General features: G+C 45.6%; 2 protein-coding genes, 1 long non-coding RNA gene and 1 pseudogene across 5 annotated transcripts; 1 reads left to right on the top strand and 3 right to left on the bottom strand.

Moving 5' to 3' along the window:
* The first annotated feature begins 1,940 nt into the window (after window positions 1-1,940).
* Window positions 1,941-5,826, top strand: LOC136522367 (uncharacterized). Its single transcript, XR_010775865.1, has 3 exons — window positions 1,941-2,005; window positions 3,272-3,327; window positions 5,691-5,826. It is a non-coding gene; the product is annotated as an uncharacterized lncRNA (long non-coding RNA).
* Window positions 3,477-5,283, bottom strand: LOC136521093 (phosphoinositide phospholipase C 2-like; annotated as a pseudogene).
* A 1,759-nt stretch (window positions 5,827-7,585) lies between the features above and the next one.
* LOC136520604 (alpha-1,3-arabinosyltransferase XAT3-like) lies at window positions 7,586-10,215 on the bottom strand. 3 transcript variants are annotated; one of them, XR_010775307.1, is made up of 4 exons: window positions 9,980-10,215; window positions 9,781-9,876; window positions 8,156-9,533; window positions 7,586-8,063 (listed from the first exon to the last, which is right to left on the bottom strand). XR_010775307.1 is itself a non-coding variant. In XM_066514167.1 (4 exons), exons 1-3 carry the CDS (start codon window positions 10,101-10,103, stop codon window positions 8,260-8,262), a joined length of 1,494 nt encoding a protein of 497 aa, XP_066370264.1. In that variant the 5' UTR covers window positions 10,104-10,215; the 3' UTR covers window positions 7,595-7,986. The 3 variants fall into 3 exon arrangements, 2 of the variants coding, with proteins under 2 accessions (XP_066370264.1, XP_066370263.1); XM_066514167.1 differs by having other exon boundaries at window positions 7,595-7,986; window positions 8,260-9,533; XM_066514166.1 differs by having other exon boundaries at window positions 7,596-8,063; window positions 8,260-9,533.
* A 5,301-nt stretch (window positions 10,216-15,516) lies between these two features.
* LOC136523417 (uncharacterized) lies at window positions 15,517-18,529 on the bottom strand. The gene is made up of 6 exons (XM_066517105.1): window positions 18,219-18,529; window positions 17,948-18,118; window positions 17,739-17,852; window positions 17,598-17,660; window positions 17,321-17,436; window positions 15,517-15,735 (listed from the first exon to the last, which is right to left on the bottom strand). Exons 1-6 carry the CDS (start codon window positions 18,250-18,252, stop codon window positions 15,517-15,519), a joined length of 717 nt encoding a protein of 238 aa, XP_066373202.1. The 5' UTR covers window positions 18,253-18,529.
* Between the last annotated feature and the right edge of the window lie 4,661 nt (window positions 18,530-23,190).

Below are 23,190 nucleotides of genomic sequence, written 5' to 3'. Positions count from 1 at the left end.
GAGGCGTTACTGACCATCGACAGCCTTGGCGGAGGAGCTGGCCATGGTGTCGATGTAGGGCAGCAGTGGAGTTCGGCGGTGGAACCGGTGGCACTTCCTGTCGCTCACAGCGCCCCCTCTAGATCGGCTTAGGGTTTGTAAGTGGGGATTGTGGCGGCGGCAGTGAACCTCATACCTAGTGCCCCGGCCCCACCTCCTTTTTATGGCGCTGCACGACGGGGGCCCACCAACCATTGATTCAGTTGGGCGCCCCTGATCAGGGCGCGGGATCAAGGCTCGACTCGGTCATTGGACCGAGTCGGAGGAGATCAACCTAACATAAACAAGTAGCTAAAAATATCCCTATTATATCTAATTATGCATTGTAGACTAAAGGATGGATTATTTGTCGGCCGAGTCAAGAATTTGTTGTTAGGCCACTAGTTAACAAAAAAACTGGTCTCCTTGTGGGAGAAGAGCACTCTTCAGAACTCTGAAATTGGTCCATGTTCATGAGAATTGAATGAAGCTCCGGTTTGTTCTAAAAAAAAGTGACCACAGAGATAAAAAAAAACAATATGCCTCTGCCGTAACCTTATTCCCGTCTAGTTTTAAAGGGCAAAACCGACTTGTAGTAGGAGTCCACCTACCTCTTAGCTCTGGTATTCAAACAATACATGTCTAATTTTAACTAGCTAACGAGTATCTCAGTTAGGCCCTCTGGATTTTGAGAATCTGAATAGGAAAAAAAACACCACAATCCTAGTAGGTAATAAGTTGTAGATTACAACTACCTAGGCCACTGAATTTGAATGTACGATCTGTTCTGGGAGCGTTTGGGTCGTCATAGGACTGAAAACTACAACTTGTTCGCTTGCTCGTATGCTATCGTGGATTATAAGCTGAAATAATATTTTTCTCTCACACCAAACCAGCCAGCACACTACACCATGATCCACTTTTCCCTACAATTGTGTGTTGGTAAATCAAGGGTTTTCACAACAAGTAATGTGTTGGCAATTCTTTACATTTTTAGCATCACTTAAAGTGTCGGCAATAGTAATATAAGGCTACAACTTATCTGTCGGCGTTTCTCCTTCCAATACATAAAGTGTCGGCGAAAGTTTTTAGATAAAAAAAGTGTCGTCATAGCCTACCTAAACCACTGTCCAAGTGTCGGCGAAGGGGTATGGCCTGTGTGGGCGGGAGACCGCGCGCCAAAACAGAATTGTGCGCGGGAGCTAAGTTGAGGCCACTAAATCAGGCTGCGCCAACCCTTCGTCTCTTGCTCCCTTCCCCTTTCCACTCACGCAGGCACCGCCACCACAGCTCTGACGCCGGGCGCCGCCACCACAGCTCCGTCGCCAGGCGCCGCCAGCAGGGCTCCGCTACCGGGCGCTGCCAGGAGCCGCGGCCTGAGGCTAGTACCCGGCACCCCTGACGCCAAAATCGCCGCCTCCCAATCCCACCGGCGCTGCCTCCCAATCCCGCCGCCTACCAATCCCGCCGGCGCCGAAGTCGTCCCTAGCCGGAGCCCCGCAGCCTACAGCGGTAGGCCCCCACCGCCGAATCCAACGGACGCCGCCACCCCAGCCCCCCGTCGCCCCAGCCCGCCGTCACCCTAGCCCACCGCCGGCCAGCAAGAGCGGTGCCGCCGTTGCATCCCCATTCCCCTCCGCATCCAAGTGCATCATCTCTGCATCCCCTTCCTCTCATCCCCATTCCCCTGCGTGCTAGGGTTTCGGCAAAAAGATCAGATCTGAGTATTTGTTTCTTTCTTGTGCATGTTGCAAAATATCCAATAAGAAAGCACTAAAGGATTCAACTCTTCGATTTTTCTTTCTACACAAGTCGTCACCAACTCATCACCAACTGTAGCTTGGAAGTAAGTTTGCTTGTGCTTAGGTTTTCGACTTATTTGTATTGCCTTGTGTGATTAATTAGCGTTGGTAATATTATCTACAGGGAGCACGAGCAAGTTGGCCTTCTAGTCTTCATCTGTTCTTGTACTGTCATTGCTTGATTGGTATGCTTTCCTTTTCTTATGAACTTTATCTCTGCATTTGGCTTAGAATTGCAGGTTGTGTGTGATCTATGATGTGATGATTTGGTTTCTTAAAACTAGACTAAATTTCCCCTATAGTTCTTATTGATGGCTTGTGGTGAGATAATTTTTTAGCATCAAGTGTGGTGAAATTGATTTAATTTGGACAATTGTTTGGCATGATCTTTATTTTTTTGTTGAACAACCCAATCTGAACTGAATAATTTTTTATTTTGGGAGTAATATTTCACTATTTTGACACTACATTTTGTAAAAGGTGCGTCATGGATAAAACATGGATGGATCAGCCTAGGTACATAATAAACCTATGACCATATACTAGAATCTGCATGCATAGGGTGTTTGGTCTGATATCTTGATCATCAATTGTAGGCAAACCCTTGTGTATAGAGAAGGAGTTGATATGTTTTTAGAGTTTGCCTTTAGTAATTCAGCAAAAGGAAATCAGATTTTGTGTCCCTGCAAGGCATGCAAGAACTCTTGTTGGAGGGTCCGTAGTATTGTACTTGAGCACTTGATATGTGAGGGATTTACAGATGGGTATATAACATGGGTGAATCATGGTGAACCTAGTTCCAGTTTTTTCACAAATAGCAGCCAACATGAAAGGGTTGAAGTAGGGGACCCAAATGAAGAGGATGACATTTCTGGTTTACTTCAAGACATAGCTGGGGGTTTAGATGTCCAGGGGGACTTAGAAGTAGACAACACGAAGCAGCACGATGAGGATATGGAAGCTTTTTACAAAATGGTAGAAGATGCTGGCAAGGAGGATTACTGCATATCAAATTCGTTGGGTGATGGAGTAACAAAAGCTTCGACATGATATTAGAGTTACTTAAGGATGTCTTACCTGAAGAGTCATCACTTCCTAAAAACTTTAATGCTGCTAAAAAATGGCAAAAGGTGTAGGACTTGGTTATGTGAAAATTCATGCATGTGAGAATGATTGCATACTGTTTTGGAAGGAGCATGCGAAGAAAGATGTATGTCCAAAATGTGATACTCCAAGATGGAAATAAGAAAACAGTAGTCCTAGTGGAAAACATGTGCATAGGGTTCCTAGGAAAGTTCTGCGTTACTTCCCTATAAAGAAAAGGCTGCAATGGTATTTTATGTGCTAAAAAACAGCAAGTGACACAAGGTGGCATGATGAAGGACGCACACAAGATGGTTTGTTGAGGCATCCTGCTGATGCTCCTTTACTGATTAGTAATATATTTGCAGATGAAGGATGACAAGAAGTCATTGCAGCAGTCAAAAGGTGGTGGCACAGCTTGAAGGTATTTTACTTGAACATTTTGATGTATATATTTAGCTAGCAGAGGAAGCCATAACTATTTGTTAATTGCAACTGTTCTTGGAAGTTAAACATGGTTCTAGTAATCTGTTTTGTGTTGTATGAACATGGAACACCTTGAGAAATGGCAACTCATAGTCTCACTGTAGTATGTTTCACAGTGTCTGCCTTCACTCCAGCGATCCCTACCTGTACGTTTTCAGAGAGCACGTCGATTGCGAACCACTAGTTACAACTTCATCCTAGCATATGATTTTCATGTCATAACTGTTATAAACACAGAAGTCCCAAATGAACATCTTTGTTGTCTTACCCTGGTATAGAAATCTAGAGGCGAAAACGCATCAACATGAGTCTTGCTGAAATCCATGCGCCACCCATCTCCCATATATACTTTTACCTTCTAGGACATCACAACAGATTTGATTTAGGTATATGCTAGACTAGCTCGATTGGAACATTTTTTAGAAAACTCAGTTGTCAAAGTCTGGGAAACATACACCTACCTTAAGAGTTTTCTTCACTAGAAAACTACCTTTGGGGTCGAATACTTCCCCGTTTGGACCTGTCATTAGCAAGAAGTCAGGTTTTTTAACATACCCACAGCCCCCATTGGCTCTGAAAAATCCTTGCATCAACCGGAGCGCTTTATCATGCCCCTGAAAAATGAAAGCCCAACGTATTATGCTTTACTGCTCTCAGCAGTCACACATATTAATACTATGCGAGTATAAAAACATGAAGAAAGTGGAAATTACTGGCTCACATGGCAGTTAAGAACTGAAATCTCACCTACATGTTGAATGCAACCATCTGAGCACCATGTGTCTAGGCATTCATTGGATCATAGTTTGAAGAATTAACCCTCGTGCCCTTTGGATACACACGGAGTATATTATTCTGGGTGAACTTGAACATAATTTAAATTTTCCTCAGCAAGTGTGTGACTATGGTAACCACCTTGAAGAGATGCAATCTTATGATTGGTTAATGTTGATAGTGTTAGGGATAAATGGTTTTGTATTTTCAACTAACAGATAGCATGTGTTGCCTATCTTTTGTACGGAGCTACGGAATTCAGCCTTTTATTGAATTATCATGTGTGTCCTGTAACCTTGGCAACACTGGTAGTTCCTTCCCCCCCCCCCCCCCCCATTTTTTCACATTAGATACTGTAAGACTACAATATAAACTTGCTGGATCACTATGGACTAAAAGAGAGGAATAAGATTCAATGGCATAAGCAAGACTTTGAGATTATAAAACCCACAAAAGCGATCTTATAACAACTCAATACCAAATCTTCTAGTATTCTTGTGCACTGGAATGAATCATACAAACTACCTTATGACTTCAGCACCATGAGAAGTTGTCACTTTAGCTAACTGTGTCTCGCTTAAAGAAAGCCGCCTGACTTTTTCTGGATCCACCTTTAGCGCATCCTGCAAAGGGCCTTTTGGTTTGCCAGCTTGGATGGTGATCAGTTTCCTATACTCACGGGTGATCAGTTTCCTATACTCACAGGCAGTGTCCTGCTGAAATTTGGGATCATCCTCATCGGAATCTTCCTCATCTTGCTCATCCAGTTCATCCTGTTTATGGAAATAAGTTTATCTCATTTGTGTTAAATCATGGGTGCGTGTCTATACAAGACAATGATATTGCAGACCTTTCCATCATATTCATCAGCATTTGAATCTATTCTTCTTAGGCTTCCTATGTCTGCAGCTAGATTTCCACTGCCATTTTGGTTACGAGCATTTGAATCTATTCTTCTTAGGCTTCCTGTGTCTGGCAAATCAGCTATATTTCCACTGCCATTTTGTTTATCCTTAACTTTGAGGAACTCCTTGTACTCTTGTGGGGGTTTAGTCGAGATGATTATCCTTAACCTTTGAGGAACAAAAGTTGATATTGTATTTTTGTAACTCCTTGTCATTTTTCTTAGATTATATACCATATTGCTTTGATGCTTCTGTTTGTGAGTACATGTTTTAACTAAATCTGCTGTCAACTAGCTTTTTTTCCCAATGGCTTGTTTGATCATGCAATCAATAGCTGATAATACAATGCATATATCATGCCTTGCATGTGGTTATATGGCTCAATGCCAATTCAGCTTCCTTCATATTGGCATCATTAATCTGGAGTGTTTGCACGGTTATTTTATTTTTAAATCATAATGCCATTATTTGGGAATTGGGACAAGGAAACTATATGATAGACTCCAAAAAAATTAAGTTTTTCTGTGCACACATAATTTTGGAATTTTACATACTGTGCATTTCATATTAGGAGTTAATGTACAGAGCACATTGCACTGATATTTCACTTTTTTCATGTTAGGTACTATGTGGTGTTGCAAGTATTTTGGATTGGCAAGCTTTTGAGGTTCGATCAAAGAGCTGTTACATGTTCTGTAAAGTGGCAGCAACCATATGTGCACGAAACTGGTGTTCAAGTATTTTGGAGTGGCAGCAACCATATGTGCACGAAGCTGGTGTTCAAGTATTTTGGAGTGGCAACAAGTGTCTGAGAATTGCTACAGGACGACATGAATTGCAGTCCTGATCTATTGATCACCTAGCTTTAGTCATAACCAATTAATACAAGACTTGTACTATGTCTATACTGTCTGTAACTGATCACTAATCTATATCTTGGACCTATATGGCTCTATGCACTATGATCATCACTTGACCTGCTATATATATATATATATATATATATATATATATATATATATATATATATATATATATATATATATATATATATATATATATATATATATATATATATATATATATATCAAGTTGGTGTATGTACGGAAGATCCAATATATTATTTATACAAAAATCAAGTGAATTTGTTAAATGTGATGCCTTCTATATATGAGCAAAAGTGGATTTGTCAAATTATTTTAATTGTAATTATATCTATGCAGTTTTGCCGATAGTTTTTTTTGGGCAGGGTATGGTTTGGAAAATACCTTGGAAATGGTTTGGCCAACATATAAACTGTCGGCAAAGGTCTTAACTATCGGCGTAGGTCTTAACTGTCGGCAAAGGTTTCAACTGTCGGCGTAGGTAGACCATTTGTCTACACATAAAGTGTCGGGGATTCTGTTAACTATCGGCAAAAGTTTCGCCGACGGCTTCTAGCACGACTGTTTGTAAACTGTCGGCAAAACTTTTCGCGGGAGGTTATCTGTCGGCAAAGGTGCCCTTTGCCTACAATAGAGAGTGTCGGCAAAAGTATGTTGTGTTATAGTGGCAGTAAATAATCCACGATCGTTTACGACGAAACGACCAGCCTGTCCACCGTGTGATGCAATGAACTAAATGTCAACTAATATTTTTAATAGGCTCTAACCATCAGTTGCGTATCATCCACGGATGGTAGAGGCTAGAACTTTGTTCCATTATTAAAAAAAATAGGCTCTCACCATTGATTAGGCTTTGTGTATATAATGAGTCTATGTTTAGCCCTTTAATTTCATTTGACGTTCTAAACTTAGAAGTGTTTAGTCGTGAGACGCAAGCAGTCGTCCAAATTATTTGGGTTGTACGCCTAGACAGAACGTTAGTTGGAGACGGTTGGAGGAAGAAGTGCAGGTTTTCGTCACCACCGACCGCAGCTCACGTCCGCCGTCTTGACTTGTTTCTCAGTGATGATGAATCGATGATGACCACCACGCCAACGCAAGTAGTACACGTACAGAGATGGTGGTGGATGCATGGATGGATCGGACGCCGTGAGATGAGAATATATATGGAGATCACTCGGACTTGGAGAAGACCAAGTGCTCTTCTCATCTCTTGTCTTCAGCAGTTGAGCGAACAGGTCGTCGGCAGATTAGTTATCTGTTCTTACATATGGTTTGCTTCCCGAGACGAACACGTCAACCCAATTAGTCAATACTGTATAGGAGTATTCGTCTTGCTCGAAAAGCTACTCGAGTTCGTCGTCACCGTGCCTTTAATCGATCTCGTCAAAACTCTCTCTCTGTTTGACCAGGCCACCAGATCGATCGAGTCTCCTTCCTGTCCTGGTTAGCTAATAACGCTAATCAGTCATGGTACATTGTTTTTCTTTCGATCCTGTTGGCTTGAATTTATTAGCCCGACTTATTAGTCATGCTATAGTATTTTTCTCTCACAACAAAACAGCATCAAACGTCTTATCAGTGCTGTCATGCACGCGGTGAACAATAGTAGCAACAGGAAAACAACACAGCACGGACCTCGTCAGCCAGCCGATGGAGTAGTTTGATATCCACGATCGAGCTTCTGTTAACAAAACTGTATATACGACGCTAACCAATTGACAGAATCTCGCATTGTGCTTTGTTCTTGCAGAAAGCTCCCACGGAATCCGCTCATTCTTATTATTATCACCAGATTCCACTACATTTTGTGCTAGTTGTCGCTCCAACCAACACCACCAGCATACCAAGAGGCCGAACAAAATAGAGCGGCCAAAACAAGGGTCTCTTTGGATCTCGGCCCTCAACGCAATCCATCCTTTACTCTAGACGTCCAAAATCAAATGTATGTTTGGTCCAAACAGACCAAGCGGCTTTCCAACACCTCCAACCAAACAGGACCTGAATGCGCCTCTTTCAATGTGCTTCCACCATCTATACAAAAAGTCGCAACCAACTCAACCTTGCATTGTGTCGTGTTTACAGGGCAAGGGCAAAAGGAGCAGAAGAAACTGACAGAAAAAAAAAAACAGATTAATTACCATTTGATGATGATCTACCATCAGCATCATTAAAAACGAACCTATCCGTCTAATCTACCTACCTAGAGTATAATTAAACCCATCCATTTCGAGCTGAAGGTAGTTAAATTTCAGGTAAACAACATGAACGATGGAGGCCTGGCCACGGCCACGGCCAACTACGTACTCAGTCGTCGGTGGTCTGCCGTCCATGGGGCAGCAGCTTGAGCGCCTGGACGAAGGTGTTCTTGAGCCTGCCGAGGTGTGGCATGACGTTCTGCTTGTCCAGGTACACGGCCTTGAGCGCGTCCCACCCCTGCTTATGGATGGCGGCGGGGTCCTTGATCACCGGATCATCCTCGCCGTACTCCTCGGTGAGCGTCGTCTCGTCCTTCTGCACCACGTACTCGAGGTAGTGCACCTCCATCCCTTCCGCGGGCTCCCGGAACGTGCCGCGCGCCAGCCACTCCAGCCCGCCGTACGGCACCACCTGCACCAGCACGGCCCCCGCGGGGAGGAACACCATGTTGGTGAGACCGTCGCCGTGCACGCCCACCATCACGTCCGCCGAGTTCACCAGCCGCGCGAAGCGACCCACGTCCGTGCTCACCTCCGGGTCCCCCGTCCTCACGTCGAACCCCAGGCTCGTCGCCATGTCCACCATGGCGCGCTCGTTCAGCAGCCGCCGCGAGGTCCTCCGCGAGATGATGAGGAGGCGCGGGCGCCGGCGGATGTCCCACCGGTCCCCGCTCGGCGCCGCCGCCGCGCGCTCCAGCCCGAACGCGTCCCGCAGCATCGCGCGGAACTCCGGCATGGACACTCCGCCGGACGATGGCGACGAGGACGCGTCCACGCCTAGCTCACGGTGGAACGTCGGCCCCACCACCACGCGCGGGTAGCACCGGACCTCGGTGTCCGCGTCCGCGTCCACCACCTCGTGCCGGCTCAGCTGTTGCAGCACCTGCAGGTACTTGGTGGTCCACCACGGCTTGTAGCTGCTAACCAGCAGCTGCACGTCGCCGGCGTACCGCCGCGCCGTGATGAACGCCGGGATCAGCACGTCCGTGTAGTCGTGGAACAGGTTGCCCGTGAACCCGCCCGTCGACAGCACGAACGCCGTCGCCGAGCTGTTCACCGTGCACCGCGGCGCGTCTTCGCTTCCCACCGGCCGGAGCGTCCACTCCTTGACGTGGGACAGCGCGAACGCGTCGTGCTTCCGGCAGTAGGGCTTCACCTTCCACTCCCGGTCCAGCGGGCTCACCAGGACGGTCTGGGCGCGCCCCACCACGCGCACGTCGCCGGCGGCCGCGCAGGTGTCCGACCGCCGGCTCGACTCGTAGCACACCGGCTTGCTCGCCCTCTCGGCGTGGCCGTCGCTGGCCACAATGGCCGTGCTGCCTAGGCCGCCGATGCCTGAACTGGAGTCGGTGGGTTTGGACCGGGTCTCCTCTTCCTCCTCCTCTGCGACAGACAAAACAAAAATCAGCTCAAATTCACCGGATCTGCTTGCTACCGCGTAATTCGCTGGACGTGTATGCGTTCTTCTGTCCCAGATTTCAAGAAACTGCGCAGTAATCTTGACCCCGAACTGCACAGCACGAATGGGAAAAGGTTTTGCAGCAATCTTGGACTGAATCACGCGGTTGCTTAAATTCAGGTACAAACGCAAACGCAAACGCGACAGGAACTAGTCGGAACTCGGAATTACCAGCTCCTGCAGCAGCGTCATGGGCGGTGGCCATCTCGATGCTCTCTTTCGCCATTACCTGCTGCTCCTCTGCTTTGATGGCGTCCCCTGTTTTACCTGCGCATCCCAACCCACACAGCCCAGCTCCCTCAGATAAGCGAATCAATCAAGAACACAAGAAGAAGCTGGCGACAAACAAACGCCATGGCAATAAGCGTACCAATCGGGTAAAACTTGGCCCTGATGAGGGAGAGCAGAAGGAGGGATCCGAGCATGAAGGCTATGAGTGCCACATTCCCCAGCCTCCTCCCCTCCGCCCTCGACAGGTTTCGGTTGGACTTCATGGCCTCCCTCTCCCTCCCCCACCTCGGTCGTCGGTCGAGCTTCCTTCCTGTCTCCACCCGGATGCTTCTCGCTCGAGGTGAGATCGTGAGAAAGAAATATATACGGCGAGCGATACTAGAGTATAGGCAAATGGAGGAGGTGTGCGGCAGCACGCGCTAGTTGGTTGTTGCTGTCGTGGCGTGGTTGAACAGGCCAACAAGGCAACAGGGGTGGGGTTGAAATGGTAGTGCGGTTGACCCGGCGACAGGCATAGCTCAACGCACACGATGCGGAGAGCCACCGGGAGAGGTGACTGGAGGGAGAAGAAGCAAAGCGTGAGAAAAGGGCAGATGACTTGTCGGAGTAGGCTTGTACTAGCTCAGGACTAAAATTTAAGACGTGTTTTATCGGATATTACGTGGGTGTCGCATACAGTGTTTGATACTAATAAAAAAATAAATTACAGAATCCGTTAGTAATCCATGAGACAAATTTACTAAGCTTAATTAATCCATCATTACAACATGATTACTGTAGCACACCATTATCAAATCATAAATTAATTAGGTTTAAAAAATTCGTCTAGTAAATTAATCTTAATTTATGTATTTAGTTTCATAATTAATCTATATTTAATACTCTATGCATATATCAAATATTCGATAAGATAACGACTTAAAAAAAAAAAGGGGGGGGGGGGGGGGGGGGGGGGAAGACCAAACACCCCGGCCGGAGGTGAGCTGTGAGCCTGTGAGCAGAGCAGCTGCGGTCCCGGTCGTCCGTCGTCCTTCACCGCGTGCTGCCCAGTCGTCCTTCCCTCGACGGTTACTGCTCCGCTCGCACCGGCGTGCACTTCGGCGATTTTTTTTTGTTTTCATGATTTGCATTGCCGGATTAGGACTAGTTTTATTGCTTCAAGACAAAGGACAAAGTCAAAAGGATCAAAACCCCAGCTGTGATTAGGATTCACTTGAGCTAATAGTTTGCTAACTAATAATATCTAAAAACTACCAACTATTAGCTATCAGGGTTGTTTGGATCCACCAGCTAATAGGTGGTTAGATAGTTGGTTAAAATTGTATACTTTATAAAAATTAGCATTTAATAGCACCCATGTATCAACTAATGAGCCAATTGTCAGCACTTTGACTTGATAATAGTTAGCAAGTCTATTAGCAGACCTATTGATCTCTACCTGTTTATTTTAGTGGCTACCTATCAACACTAATGGATTCAAACGTGCCCAATCGTTGCATCCCTGTACATTTACAAAAGTTGTGTAGTCTCCTTTGTTTCTCAGAAAAATACTCACTCCATAAAAAATGCACGTTTTGTTATCAATTCCAAGCTTAACTAGATTTTTTTTTTTAAAATAGTGTCAACATTTCTATCTACAACTAGATATACTCCGTCTGTCAAAAAAAAGAATGCAACTATGAATTACGTGCCGGTTAAAGTGGTTCATCTTTGATCAAATTTTCAGCGAATGATATTTACATTTATGGCTCCAAATCAATTTAGTATGAAAATACATTTCGTAGTTAATCTAATGATATTTATTTGATATCATAAATATTAATATTTTATTTTGTTTGGTCAAAGTTAAGATACTAAAACATGATATTATGCTAGAATTGTATTCTTTCCTTGATGGAGTATATTACTTATACAAAATATATTGCATGAGATGTACGCTTTTTTATATGTAACTTTTTTATGTATTTAGTTAAGTTTGAGAATGGTAGAGTCGTTGTGAAGTTAAATCATTTTAAAACTTGACCTAAGTTTATGAAAAATATCAATATTAATTGTAAATAGAATTAAAATTCAGCATGGAATATATTTTCATACGCCACCGTGTTATTGCTGGTTCAAGGGTCACGGAGTCACGGGCTCACGGCCAGCCGGCCAGGACGCGGTGCGCCTCGGCGAGCACCGGGCCAGCTCTTGGCGATCACGGACGGGTTGGTTGGGCTTGCGTGGCTGCGGCGGGAGGTGTTGGGCCTTTGAGTGGCCACGTAGAGGGAAGCCATCTCTTAATAGGCTGGGCTCAACAGCATTATATGACGGAAACATAGGCTTCGCGACTTTTTTCCGTCTCGGAAAAAAAAACTGGGCCTTAGCTGCATCTCAGTCAGGCCTGATGTTGCCGTGGCCGCGATGTTAGCTTGAACGGTTGAACGAGTGTTTTCCATTATGCTCGTATTTTGTATTGAGAAATTGTTCGGTTGTTGTTCACTCTCAAGAACGAAACCCGTCCTCCACTCATGATGTCCCAGACTCTCAGCACCGTCGCGGCGTGCCGCGACTGCTCCGCCACGGTGGCCGCCCACCTGCCACCATCTTTCCTCTCCATCAGTGGTGCTCGTGCACCGGGCGCTAATGCTGGTGGTGCTCGCTCTGCTCGTCGCGTGCGCTGCCTGCTCCCTCCTGTCGCGTGCGTTGCCTGTCTGGCCAAGCCAAGCCTAATGGTGGTGGCGCTGGTGGTGGTGGTGCTCGCGCCGTCGCTGGTGCTGGTGGTGCTCGCGCGCTGTCGCTCGTCGCCGGCTCTAACCCCAACGACTGGATTCGATCGGACCTAGCCTCCTCATGTGTGAAAACACATGTTTCAAGTGTTTCAGATATTTCATAGGTATGTTGTAAGTGTTTCATAAAGATGTTGCATATGTTGCAATGGTTGTATACGTATGTTGCAAGCTTTTATTCCTAATATTTCATCTTTTTTTTAGACATATGTTGCAAGTGTGCTTATCTAGATGTTGCATATGTTTCACACATATGTTGTAAGTATTTTATCTGAATATTCCGTATGTTTATAATGGTTTCAAGTGTTTTTTGGTGTTTTTGCAAGTGTTTCAGACACATGTTTTAAGTGTTTCATCAGTCTTAAGACATATGTTGCAAGTGTTGCATCTGGATGTTTCAAAAGTAGATCGGGTGATGCATCTTCCTCCCGCATTCTTTTGCCTCGCCTCGGTGTCTCCTTCTCCTCTAGCGCCGCCAGCGAGGTCCAACACGGTTGTCTAGTAGCCTGTTCGCTTGCTCGTATACGATCGTGGATTATAAGCTGGAACAATATTTTTCTCTCACACTAAACCAGCCAGTAGTAAATAATTCACGATCATTTACGACAAAACAAACAGGTTGTAGGTCCTTTCCCTTCCAGGTGTTCAAGTCGGGCTTTAGGGCAGCGGTGGAGGAGCGGAGGCCAATGTTGGCCTGTGGAAGTGGATGGGCCACATCAGCTAGCGGGGCACCAGGTTCTTTTTTTATCTGAGGGAAAGAGGCACGAGGCTGCAGACGAGCGCGACGCTGGAGCAGCGTCCGTCCAGATGTCCGGGCGATGGCCCTTTCGTTTTGCCGCCGCTAGTCGCCCATCGTGTTTCCTTGGTATTCCACACCGATCCGCGGCTCGAATTCTCCTAAAACCACCGGCGGGCTGTATCCCCGACTCCCGGCAACAGAAAGGAGATCAAAGTAAAGTGCAGTCGTGCATATAGAACCGACAGAAACGCATGTGCATTCAGCGTTCAGCCTGAACCCTGAGACTAGGCTAGTAGGCTGAGATGGTGATAACCACGCGTGCTAGACAGAAAAAGGGTAAGCAGGATGGAGATGGACGTCGAAGCATCGACCAGAGTGTGACCACATGCGCGCGCGTAGTTTACACAACACCAATGGGCGATGGCGTAGCATGATATCGTAGTGCAGGCTTCTTGCAGAAGATATATACGCCCAGTTCGCTTAGGCTTGTTTGGCTTATAAGCTGTACTTTTTCAGTCAATGAATAATATTTTTTCTCTCACACCAAATCAATCAATAGTACTTTCAGCCATAGCTTATCAGTCAAACAAGCTCAAACGAACAGAGATAATCTATCTAACAGTGACGCCGGCGGATCTGACATTGTTGCTTTGGCTTTAATTAATTTTTGTTGTCGTCGGTTTGCTTTGTTTTCTTTTTCAGTCGTCAGTCTCGTTAGTGATACCCTCTTGCTTTTGTTTTGAGCCTTTTGCCCCAGGCGTAGACAGCAGACCTATGGCTACGATTGGAGCAACATACACAAACACTGTTGCTGTGACTTGCCAGCAGGAGTGTACGTGCACCACTGCATTGCGGCATCGCCTAGCTTATAATCTTTCTTGCATGATAAAATCATGTTTCAGTGTCAAACTGTCAAGCATGGCTGCATGGGGCAGATCCATCCAAACCTGAAGCCTCCCGCACTGTAACTGATACAGATAAATTCAGTTTTTTTTTATATACAACCATGCTTGACACTGACAGGATGTACTCGCGTACGGCTACTGTTTGCTGCAATTCGACGACTCGTAGTATATGGGTGGTGCAGTAGTCAGTAAACACTGTCAGAGTGTAAGCTTGTGCCATACGGGCATGCATGTTCGATGGAATGATGATAAAAAAAAAGAACAATAAAGCTATAGCTCACTCGAGTGATTTGCATCAATCCAATTTTCTTCTCCCTAGATTTGGCCTCTCCCCTCTTCTTCCCCAACTCCGGCGGGCTTAGAAGGGGCCGGCCGAGGGAGGCAGGTCACCCAGACGGTGGGACGGTGTCCGGGGGCGGTTCAGGGCCCTGGCGGCGGTAGAGGCGGCCGGGCCAGGTCGGGGCGAAGGCGCCATGGCCAGAGCTCGCCGCGAAAACCGAAGATCGGGGAGGGGAAGAAGGAAGCCGCTGTGGCCGCGGAGCTCCTACGAAACTCTAGCGCGGTCATGGCGGAGCGATGGGTGACGGCGGGGGCGAGAAGGAAAATGAACAGTGCTATTTAGAGGAAAAAAATTCGAGTGAAGCGTCACTCGGGTGACATATAGACAAATCAAAAAGAAACCAAACGATCCACCGCTACTGGACTGTTCAAAACCGTCAGCGACACGGGGCAAACCACGGCCTTTTTACATATGCATCCAGCTTTGCGACTTGAAGGGAGTGGTGGTGGTAAATAATGACCGGGAGACTACACCCTGCCGGCAAGATATCGATTGCGGATTTTTTTCCTTTTAGGTACGAGGTGCGTGTCTAGCTAGAGCACATCCACGTCCACGATAACTGAATCCCGGTGATAGAGAATTTTTCAGAGCAGGCATCTAAGCTGAATAATTCAGGAGGACCTTTGCTCTACCAAACATGTCCTCATTTTGAGTCGGTACGTCCATGTCTTGTTCACTCTCTCTGTAGCTTTGGGGACCTTCATAGTCGTTTCCAGTAGGAAAACCTTTATTTTTCAACTGCTTTGATTTTATTCGAGTGGACAATCTTATATGATTTAGTATTATGAAGCATGCACAAAGTACACCATTACAAGAAGGAAAGGGGTAGTAGTATTTCATTGATGCGATAGATGTTACAGACAATGTAGCTCGATCGATTACGCAGCAGTAGAACAAATCCTGCATGGTTTGCGCGCTTGTTTATCAAGGCATGAAGAAGGCCGGGTGGGGACGGCCAGTGCCCTGGAAGGTGTTCTTGAGGTGCTCGGGGGCGTTCTCGAACGAGTGCCGCCTCGCCAGCGACAGGATCTTCTTGTCCGCCGCGATGAAGTAGGCCATCCCGGCAACTGTTGAGATGATGAGTGCCTGGCCGGTGGGGTTGATGTTGGCCTTCGCCCATGGCAGCATCCTCACGCTCGCCAGCTGAACAAGATCAGAGAACGGGTCTCGGAATAGTTAGATACGTACAATCTTTTGCTATCACGATTAATAAACATACATCTTCGGATAGATCGATGAACACTCACGGTGGGAACTGTCAGCCGGAACTCTCTCGGGTGGCCAGAATTCTTCCGGTGAACTCACTCATGGACTCAAAAGATGCAAATGAGACTCAAGAGATTTTTAGTGCTGTGCAAACCGCTACAGCTTTTCTAAATGTATAGGCAACTATATATACTAGTATAATGCACGTGCTAACGCAACGGTTTTATCTATGATCATAAAAATATCCAATTTGTTATTTTGTAGTTTAATCTTTACCCAATTATTATATTTGTAGCCTAAGTTACATTTGGCGTAAGTCCTTTATCATTTGTTGCACATCTTTAGGGATGTTGAAACATTCATTTGCAGGACTCGTCAAAATGTCAGTCAAGAATTCCTTCCTCAGTGTAGATGATAGCTGCGCATGGTATAGAACATAATATGTTAGTATTGTATGTAGTGTACGGAATATAGTTGGAGACTATATATGCTTACAGTGGTGATCCGTGGCAATCTTACGCCGTCCCACGACTTCATGAAATTATAGACAAGAAAGCTTCCCAATTTCCTGACGGAGAAGATCAGTTGTTTATTTGATGTACATAAATCAAATTACTGTTTTTATAGAAAAGTTACATTCTGTAGCACACTCATAAGAAGGCACAATAAGGTCATATATGGCATATTACAAAACTGACATGATATTATTTTTACATTATAAATTAACGACGATATAAGGTCGTATGTCCCATGGAGTAAGCAAAGGTTGAGAAGGCATCAATCCTGGAAAGAGTGCGACGTCACAAATTATTTGTGGTTTAAAAAAAATCAATACTAAATAAAAATAGAAAATGTTTGAGTACACCCACCATTAGTCAACGTCTTTATAAACAATATTTTTGGTGAAGTTGCAATCTAATTCCTGATTTGGTTTCACCAAAACTCTTGTCGTTGATCTTGACACACCCCTCGACAATGCAACATAAAGTTGTCCATGTGAGAACACAGGTTCTGGAAGATATATTCCAACATTTGGAATGGTTTGCCCTTGCGCTTTATTGATGGTCATTGCAAAACTCAACCGAATTGGGAATTGTTTCCTCTTCAACTTAAATGGGAGTGAAATATCATCGGATGGAGACATAGGGATCCTAGTTATGAACACTCTTTTTCCTAGTTAAAAATACAGTTGCATGTGGCGTGGCCCTTTGGAACCTGGCACCAAGTGGTCAAGTCGGTGGTACAAGGAACCTTGCACCTGGAATGTATAGATACCAGTGCCTGCTGCAGTGGCAACACGACGATCCACACTAACCCCAAGGGTCATGAAAGAGAAATGAGAGTTGAAGTAACGTATGTGTTTTCTGAAATACTTTGCATCATCATCTACCTGGCAAGTAAATAACCTTTTTAAATCAGCTGGCACTTTAAGAATATGCACTTTAACCTTTCCACTTCTGCAGCAAAACCCTGGCGGTTCATATTCAAACCGTATGTCCCCACAGTGTCTGCAATTAGGCACCTTTTTCAAAACATGGTGCTGGTCTGGTATATCATGGTAGACGTAGTCGTACGGATCATCAACGTCAGTACCAGCAACACCATTGGCATATATACGGTATGACTCATATCGGTCATCTGCATGAGAGTTATGAAGTGGTTACGAACGCACGTGGTAAAATTATTATTATTATTATTATTATTATTATTATTATTATTATTATTATTATATATATATATATATATATATATATATTTATTTAAAAACACAATGATTTATGGTCGACGTGAGGCGATACCTTCCCTGTGGAATTGCCTAGCTTCGTCGTCATCGCTCTGATGTTCCATGTCTTCCCGGGGATCTGTTGCATGGGCAGCACGTGGTATGTTAAAAACTAACTCTTATGCAGTCATGTTTGTGTCATTAAAAAGCAACCCACCTCCTTCGTCATCAGATTCTTGTATCTCGTTGTTTGCCGGCTGGAACAAGGTAGTGTCATATTCATCTACCCGATCGATGTTTGCATGTAACGTGCGAAGAGCTGGTGTCCCATCTGTATAGTAGTTATTATAGGTTAAAGTTATATAATTAACATCAGAAATTTACATATATGAAACTATGGATTGGAAGAAAAATGAATCAAGCAACCTGTGGGCTGGGCATTGCTGCTTGGAGTATGCTGAATGGACTGATGTGCAATATTTCTCCTGTCCCTTGTATAGCCTCGCATTTTATCCAATAATTCTTGTTTTATCGATTCTTCAAGATTGTTGTACCTTTCTCTATTTCTCCGCAATTGATTGGCACTTGAACTGGATTCTGTTTAATCATTTGGTTGATATGGTGACATATAAATAAATCGTAAAAATGGAAAAAAGCATCATTAGTAGGTACTATAAAATTCCAGTTATTGTTTCACCTGGATCCTGAACCATCTGAGCAGACGTCTCCATTGCGATATCCCCACATACTTGTTGCCTTGGTCTGATGTAGTTATCATTTCGACGCAACCATTCCGAAGCATCGCATGGGGTTTGATTTTCTTTGTCCTGAACCGAGGTTGGGCCAGTTAAAATTCAGGAATTCCCCGTCTGAAATGGTGATTCCTGCACTCCTTGAATTGACGTACATGGGGTCATATTAACGTCAATAGAATTCATGTTTGGGGCGGAAAAATATCCTTCATTAATTGGTTGCAGAACGGCTGATGTCGTTGTCCCATAAGTTGGATATTGCGCTGCTGTTGAAGTAATAAGACAAGGTCAGTAAGTAATATTAATAATAAAAATATAGCAATCAGATGACCTGCAAAGAGCATTCTTTAGCACCTGGCTGATCTGGTGCATTAGGAGGTGCCGTTGTTTGTGCATTTCGCCGAGCACGGTAGTCCCGCTGCCTCTTATTTCTCTCCTCCCTTTGCTCGCTTGTTTCTTGAGCCCTAATCCTAGCGCGGTACTCACGTTGTTTTCTATTCCTTTCCTCTCTCCTACGTTGTTCTTCGCTGCAAGCTGTTGACATGGCCTTGTTTATTTATATACTTTTATAGATGATGGCTTATATAAAAAATATGAGTGTATGAAAATACCTAGAGTAGGTATGTTCGTTACATCGCTGAGCGCAGTACGGCCTTCTCCTGGCGTCCCCATTTTGCCGTCAAGGGCTAGTAATAATAATATAATAGACATGTCCATTAGAACCATGATATATCTTGCCGCCAGTGGTTATTTGAATACTGACATCTGAACTGCCTAAATGCTAATCTGAACCTCTAAATGCTAATCTGAACCTCTGAATGTGAAGATGAAAATTTTTTCTACCGTACTTGCTACATCTCTGAACATCTGAACCGCCTCGGCAAGTGACCGATAGTACTTCGGGAAAAAAAATCTGCATTTTGTAGTTTCATATATACTATGATCAAAAGTAAAGATAAAAAAATTCATGTACCCTATACGCATCTATACGTATATACGCAGTTAGGTGTACTATGATCAAAATATGTACTATTAAGTCCCAATTGTTGAGGTCTCACCTTGAGGCATGATTTGTGCATTGTTTGTTTTCTTTGGTTTATTGTACTCCGGTAACACTATCACATCAGCATCAGCACGCATCAGATGTAAGTCCTTTTCTTGCCATGGAGTCTGTACATCATCATATTTGACCTGTTCCTTTGTTGCATCTACCATAATGATCTTCATATGCAATATGTAATATTAGTTTGAGATGCAATCTCTAGACATTTTGTATGCAATGACCCACACGGGCAATTTATGAAAGGAATATTTGAGAAGTATAAGATATAGTTATGTACGTCATCTTCCTCATGAGCATGTTTTCGCTTCTTGGCTACGTCTATTTCTTCATGCCCTTTTATTTCGGCATCATCATTGTGTTGAACATCTACATCAATATTGCCCCGCACTGGTATGTGTACGTCTGCAAATATTTGTGAGATAAGTACCATAGCTTACATGTAAATGCCTTTCTTTAAAAAAATTGCATGAGGTGGTTGTGCTAACTTGACTCACCCGAAGTGTGCAGTGGATCAGTAAGCACCGTACGTGGGCCTCTACGCTCTGGAACATACTTATCATTTCTACAAAGCTAGTCCATAGGTTCTATGGGCTCATCAGTTTCCAGTTTAGACGATAATCCATGTTCCAAATTAGCTTTTTGACATATAAAAATGTTTCGAGGTTCATGAGATATTAGGCGATGGGTGAAAAGTTTTAAGTCTTGGTTCTTTCTCACCTATGGCCGAGGATGCCAGAACTATTATTTCGTTATTGTCTTCATTCCGTATTTCTTGGCCAGAGCCTTCCATTTGTGCCTCACTCTCTATATTCGTCTTACTTTCTTCTGTATCCAGATGAACAAATCATTATTAAATATAAAATTTTAACAAGTAGAGTGCAGTTACGTACCGGGATTTGGATCAGATCCTTCTGGTTCATGGGAATCCGGTTCTTTTGACATCATCGCCTGACTGTTGCCACTTGCGATTTGCTATAGGAAAGGTCGCACAGATACACAAATAGATTAGATTAAATCAGGGCACCATTTTGCACAGGCGGAAGGCGAGAGAAGGGCGACCATACCTTTCGTGGAGGACGTCTGTCGGGCTGACAACTCTTTGACCGCGGCGAGTGGCAAGGACTTGAAGTTCTCGGCGCGATGTACGACCTAGCGATGACTCGAGGTGGGGGTGGTCGCGGCTAGGGTGGGCGAGGGCTCAGCGTCCCCAGTGGCGGCGGCTAGGGCCGACGAGGACTATGGGCGGGGCTCCCTTGATTCGAAGTCGCACGTTGATCGTGAGTGTCGGTGGTCGTGCTGATCGTTGCACACATCTTATATATCTACGTCAGGCCTGGAACAAATGCCAATGGCCCAATAGAGAAGAGCCTATCAGGCATTGAGCCTCCTCATCGCAACATCCCTCGTCCTTCGCTCTGGCGCTGCTCCACGCTGCGTGACGCAGAGCCACCAGACGAAGTGCCGCGCGATGCTAGCGAGCAGCGACCCCATCTGCTCCTCGCTGGCAACGTGAAGGCTGGAGCCACTCGCCTCCTCGGTCAAAGCATGTAGGCATGCAGCGGCCAGCAGACACTGGGTGCCATCACTGCCTACTCGCCTCCTCCGCTGACCGCGGCAGGAGTAGCAGCGCCTCCTCCACCTGCATGACATGGGTGTGGGGGAGAATGAGGAGATTTGATACACTCAATCCAGGCCCTCGATTGTGTAATGAGTAAGGAGAGAGAAGGCTTAGAGTGCATCTGGACTGTTCGTTTGAAATGTGTTGTTTTCCTGGGTACACTTTTTGGGGTGGACTTAGAGGGGACATCTCAGCGGGGGGTCGTTTTCTTGTGTGGACGTAGGAAAGAAAAGATGGTGCATTAGTAGGGTAGATACATCATTGACGCTAAAACAGGAAAGTAAAAGAAAGGAAATCCAAAGATGCATACTTGAGGAACAAGCAAGCTAATCTTGCCGTCCACCATACCATACGTGCATGTACACATACGTATACCGTACAAGGACGCACGTGGGAGGAGAATTTCCATGCCAAGCTCAACGCCATCTGTAAAAAGGAAATAAACAGGAACTCAGGATTACATGCTCTGCTTACATTTCACCCCCTAAGCCTGAAGTTCCTCGCCGATCTTGACAACGCCCAGCTTTATACACAGTTCGCAGAAATGATCTTGTGGGAGCGACTTCGTCAGAATGTCGGCGATCTGCTCCTCAGTGCGGACGTGCTCAATGTCCATCTTCCCATCTCCAACACATCCCCGAATGAAATGGAATCTCACATCTATGTGTTTACTTCGGTCATGGAAAATGAGATTCTTACTGAGGGCTATAGCCGATTGGCTATCCATCTTCAACAGGAAAGCTGTGCGTTGCTCGCTCTTCAGCTCTGCAAGCAACTATGCCAGCCATATACCTTGACAGGCCACCGTCGTCCCTGCAATGTACTCCGCTTCGCAGGACGATAACGCGACGACCTTTTGCTTCTAGGACTGCCAAGTCATGGGGCAGGAGCCAAGAAAGAACAGCACGCAAGTAGTGGTCTTCCTTGTATCAATGTCGCCGCCCATGTCGGTGTCGCTGTACCCCATGCAGCTTTAGCTCCTTGCCGCCACGCTTGTAGTAGCAACCGTAGTCGATCGTGCCCGCGATGTAGCGTAGAATCCGCTTCACCGCATTGAGGTGCTCGATGGTGGGATTCTCCATGAAACTGCTGACATAGCCAACGGCAAAAGCGATGTCCGGCCTAGTATGCACCAAGTACCAGAGGCAGCCGACAAGGCTCCGATACTCAGTGGCGTCCACTAGCGTAGCTGTACTTGCCTTCGACAGCTTTAGGCGAGGCTCCATAGGAGTATGGCACGGATTGCAGCTCGCTATGGCCGCGCGCTCTAGAATCTTGCGGCCGTACGCCGCCTGAGACAGCTTAGCGCTGTGGCTGAAGCCAAGTGCCACCAGCGTCTCATCGAGCTTGATATTCCACGCACGTGGTGCCTAACAAAGTCCGTAGAGCGCCTTGTCCAGGCGTAGCACCTTGTCCTCATGGCCGTCGATGATGAAGTCGGGAGGCTACCTGACGTAGACCTCCTCGACTAGCTCGCCGTTGAGGAACGTGGACTTGACATCCATGTGGTGCACCGGCCACCCCTCCTGCGCGGTGAGTGCCAGCAGCAGCCGCACTGACTCGATGTGAGCTACGGGCGCAAAGACCTCATCGAAGTCCACGCCTGGCTGCTGGACGTACCCCTTCGCAACAAGCCGCGCCTTGTGCTTGATCACCTCACCAGCGGCGTTCTTCTTCACCTTGTACACCCACTTCAACCCGATCGGCCGGTGACCGGGTGGAAGAGGCACCAGACAGCCATGTCTGGTTGCTCTCGATGGAGTCCATCTCCTCGATCATGGTGCGACGCCAGGGCTCATGCTTCTCAGCCTCGGCATAGGTGGCTGGCTCCTCCACTACAAGGTTTTACCCCTGATGCAACGGCCTAAAAGTGTTGCAATATACTAAAAATGATTGCAATAGACAAAATTGCAACATTTTTTTTCGTTGGTAGACGTTGCCATAGTAACCGTGGGCTAAAGTTTGCCCAACGACTCATTTTGGTGTTGCAATAGATTTTCCCCTATTGCAACACCAAGGAGTGTTGTTGCAACGCCATGTAATGTTGCAACCCATAGTATAGGCAACCATCGTGGGTCGGTGTTGCCAGAAATACCTATTGTCACGTACCCAAAGCGTGGCAATAGGTGCATTAGCAACGACAATGGGTGTTGCAATAGACCTTATTGCAACACATCAATAGCATTGCAATAGATGGACCCTCTATTGCCACGCTATCTCGATGGTTGCTATAGGT

The sequence above is a fragment of the Miscanthus floridulus genome, chromosome 18 (genome assembly GCF_019320115.1).
Source record: "Miscanthus floridulus cultivar M001 chromosome 18, ASM1932011v1, whole genome shotgun sequence".
NCBI classification, from domain to species: Eukaryota; Viridiplantae; Streptophyta; class Magnoliopsida; order Poales; family Poaceae; genus Miscanthus; species Miscanthus floridulus.
This window is presented reverse-complemented; position numbering and strand designations above follow the sequence as displayed.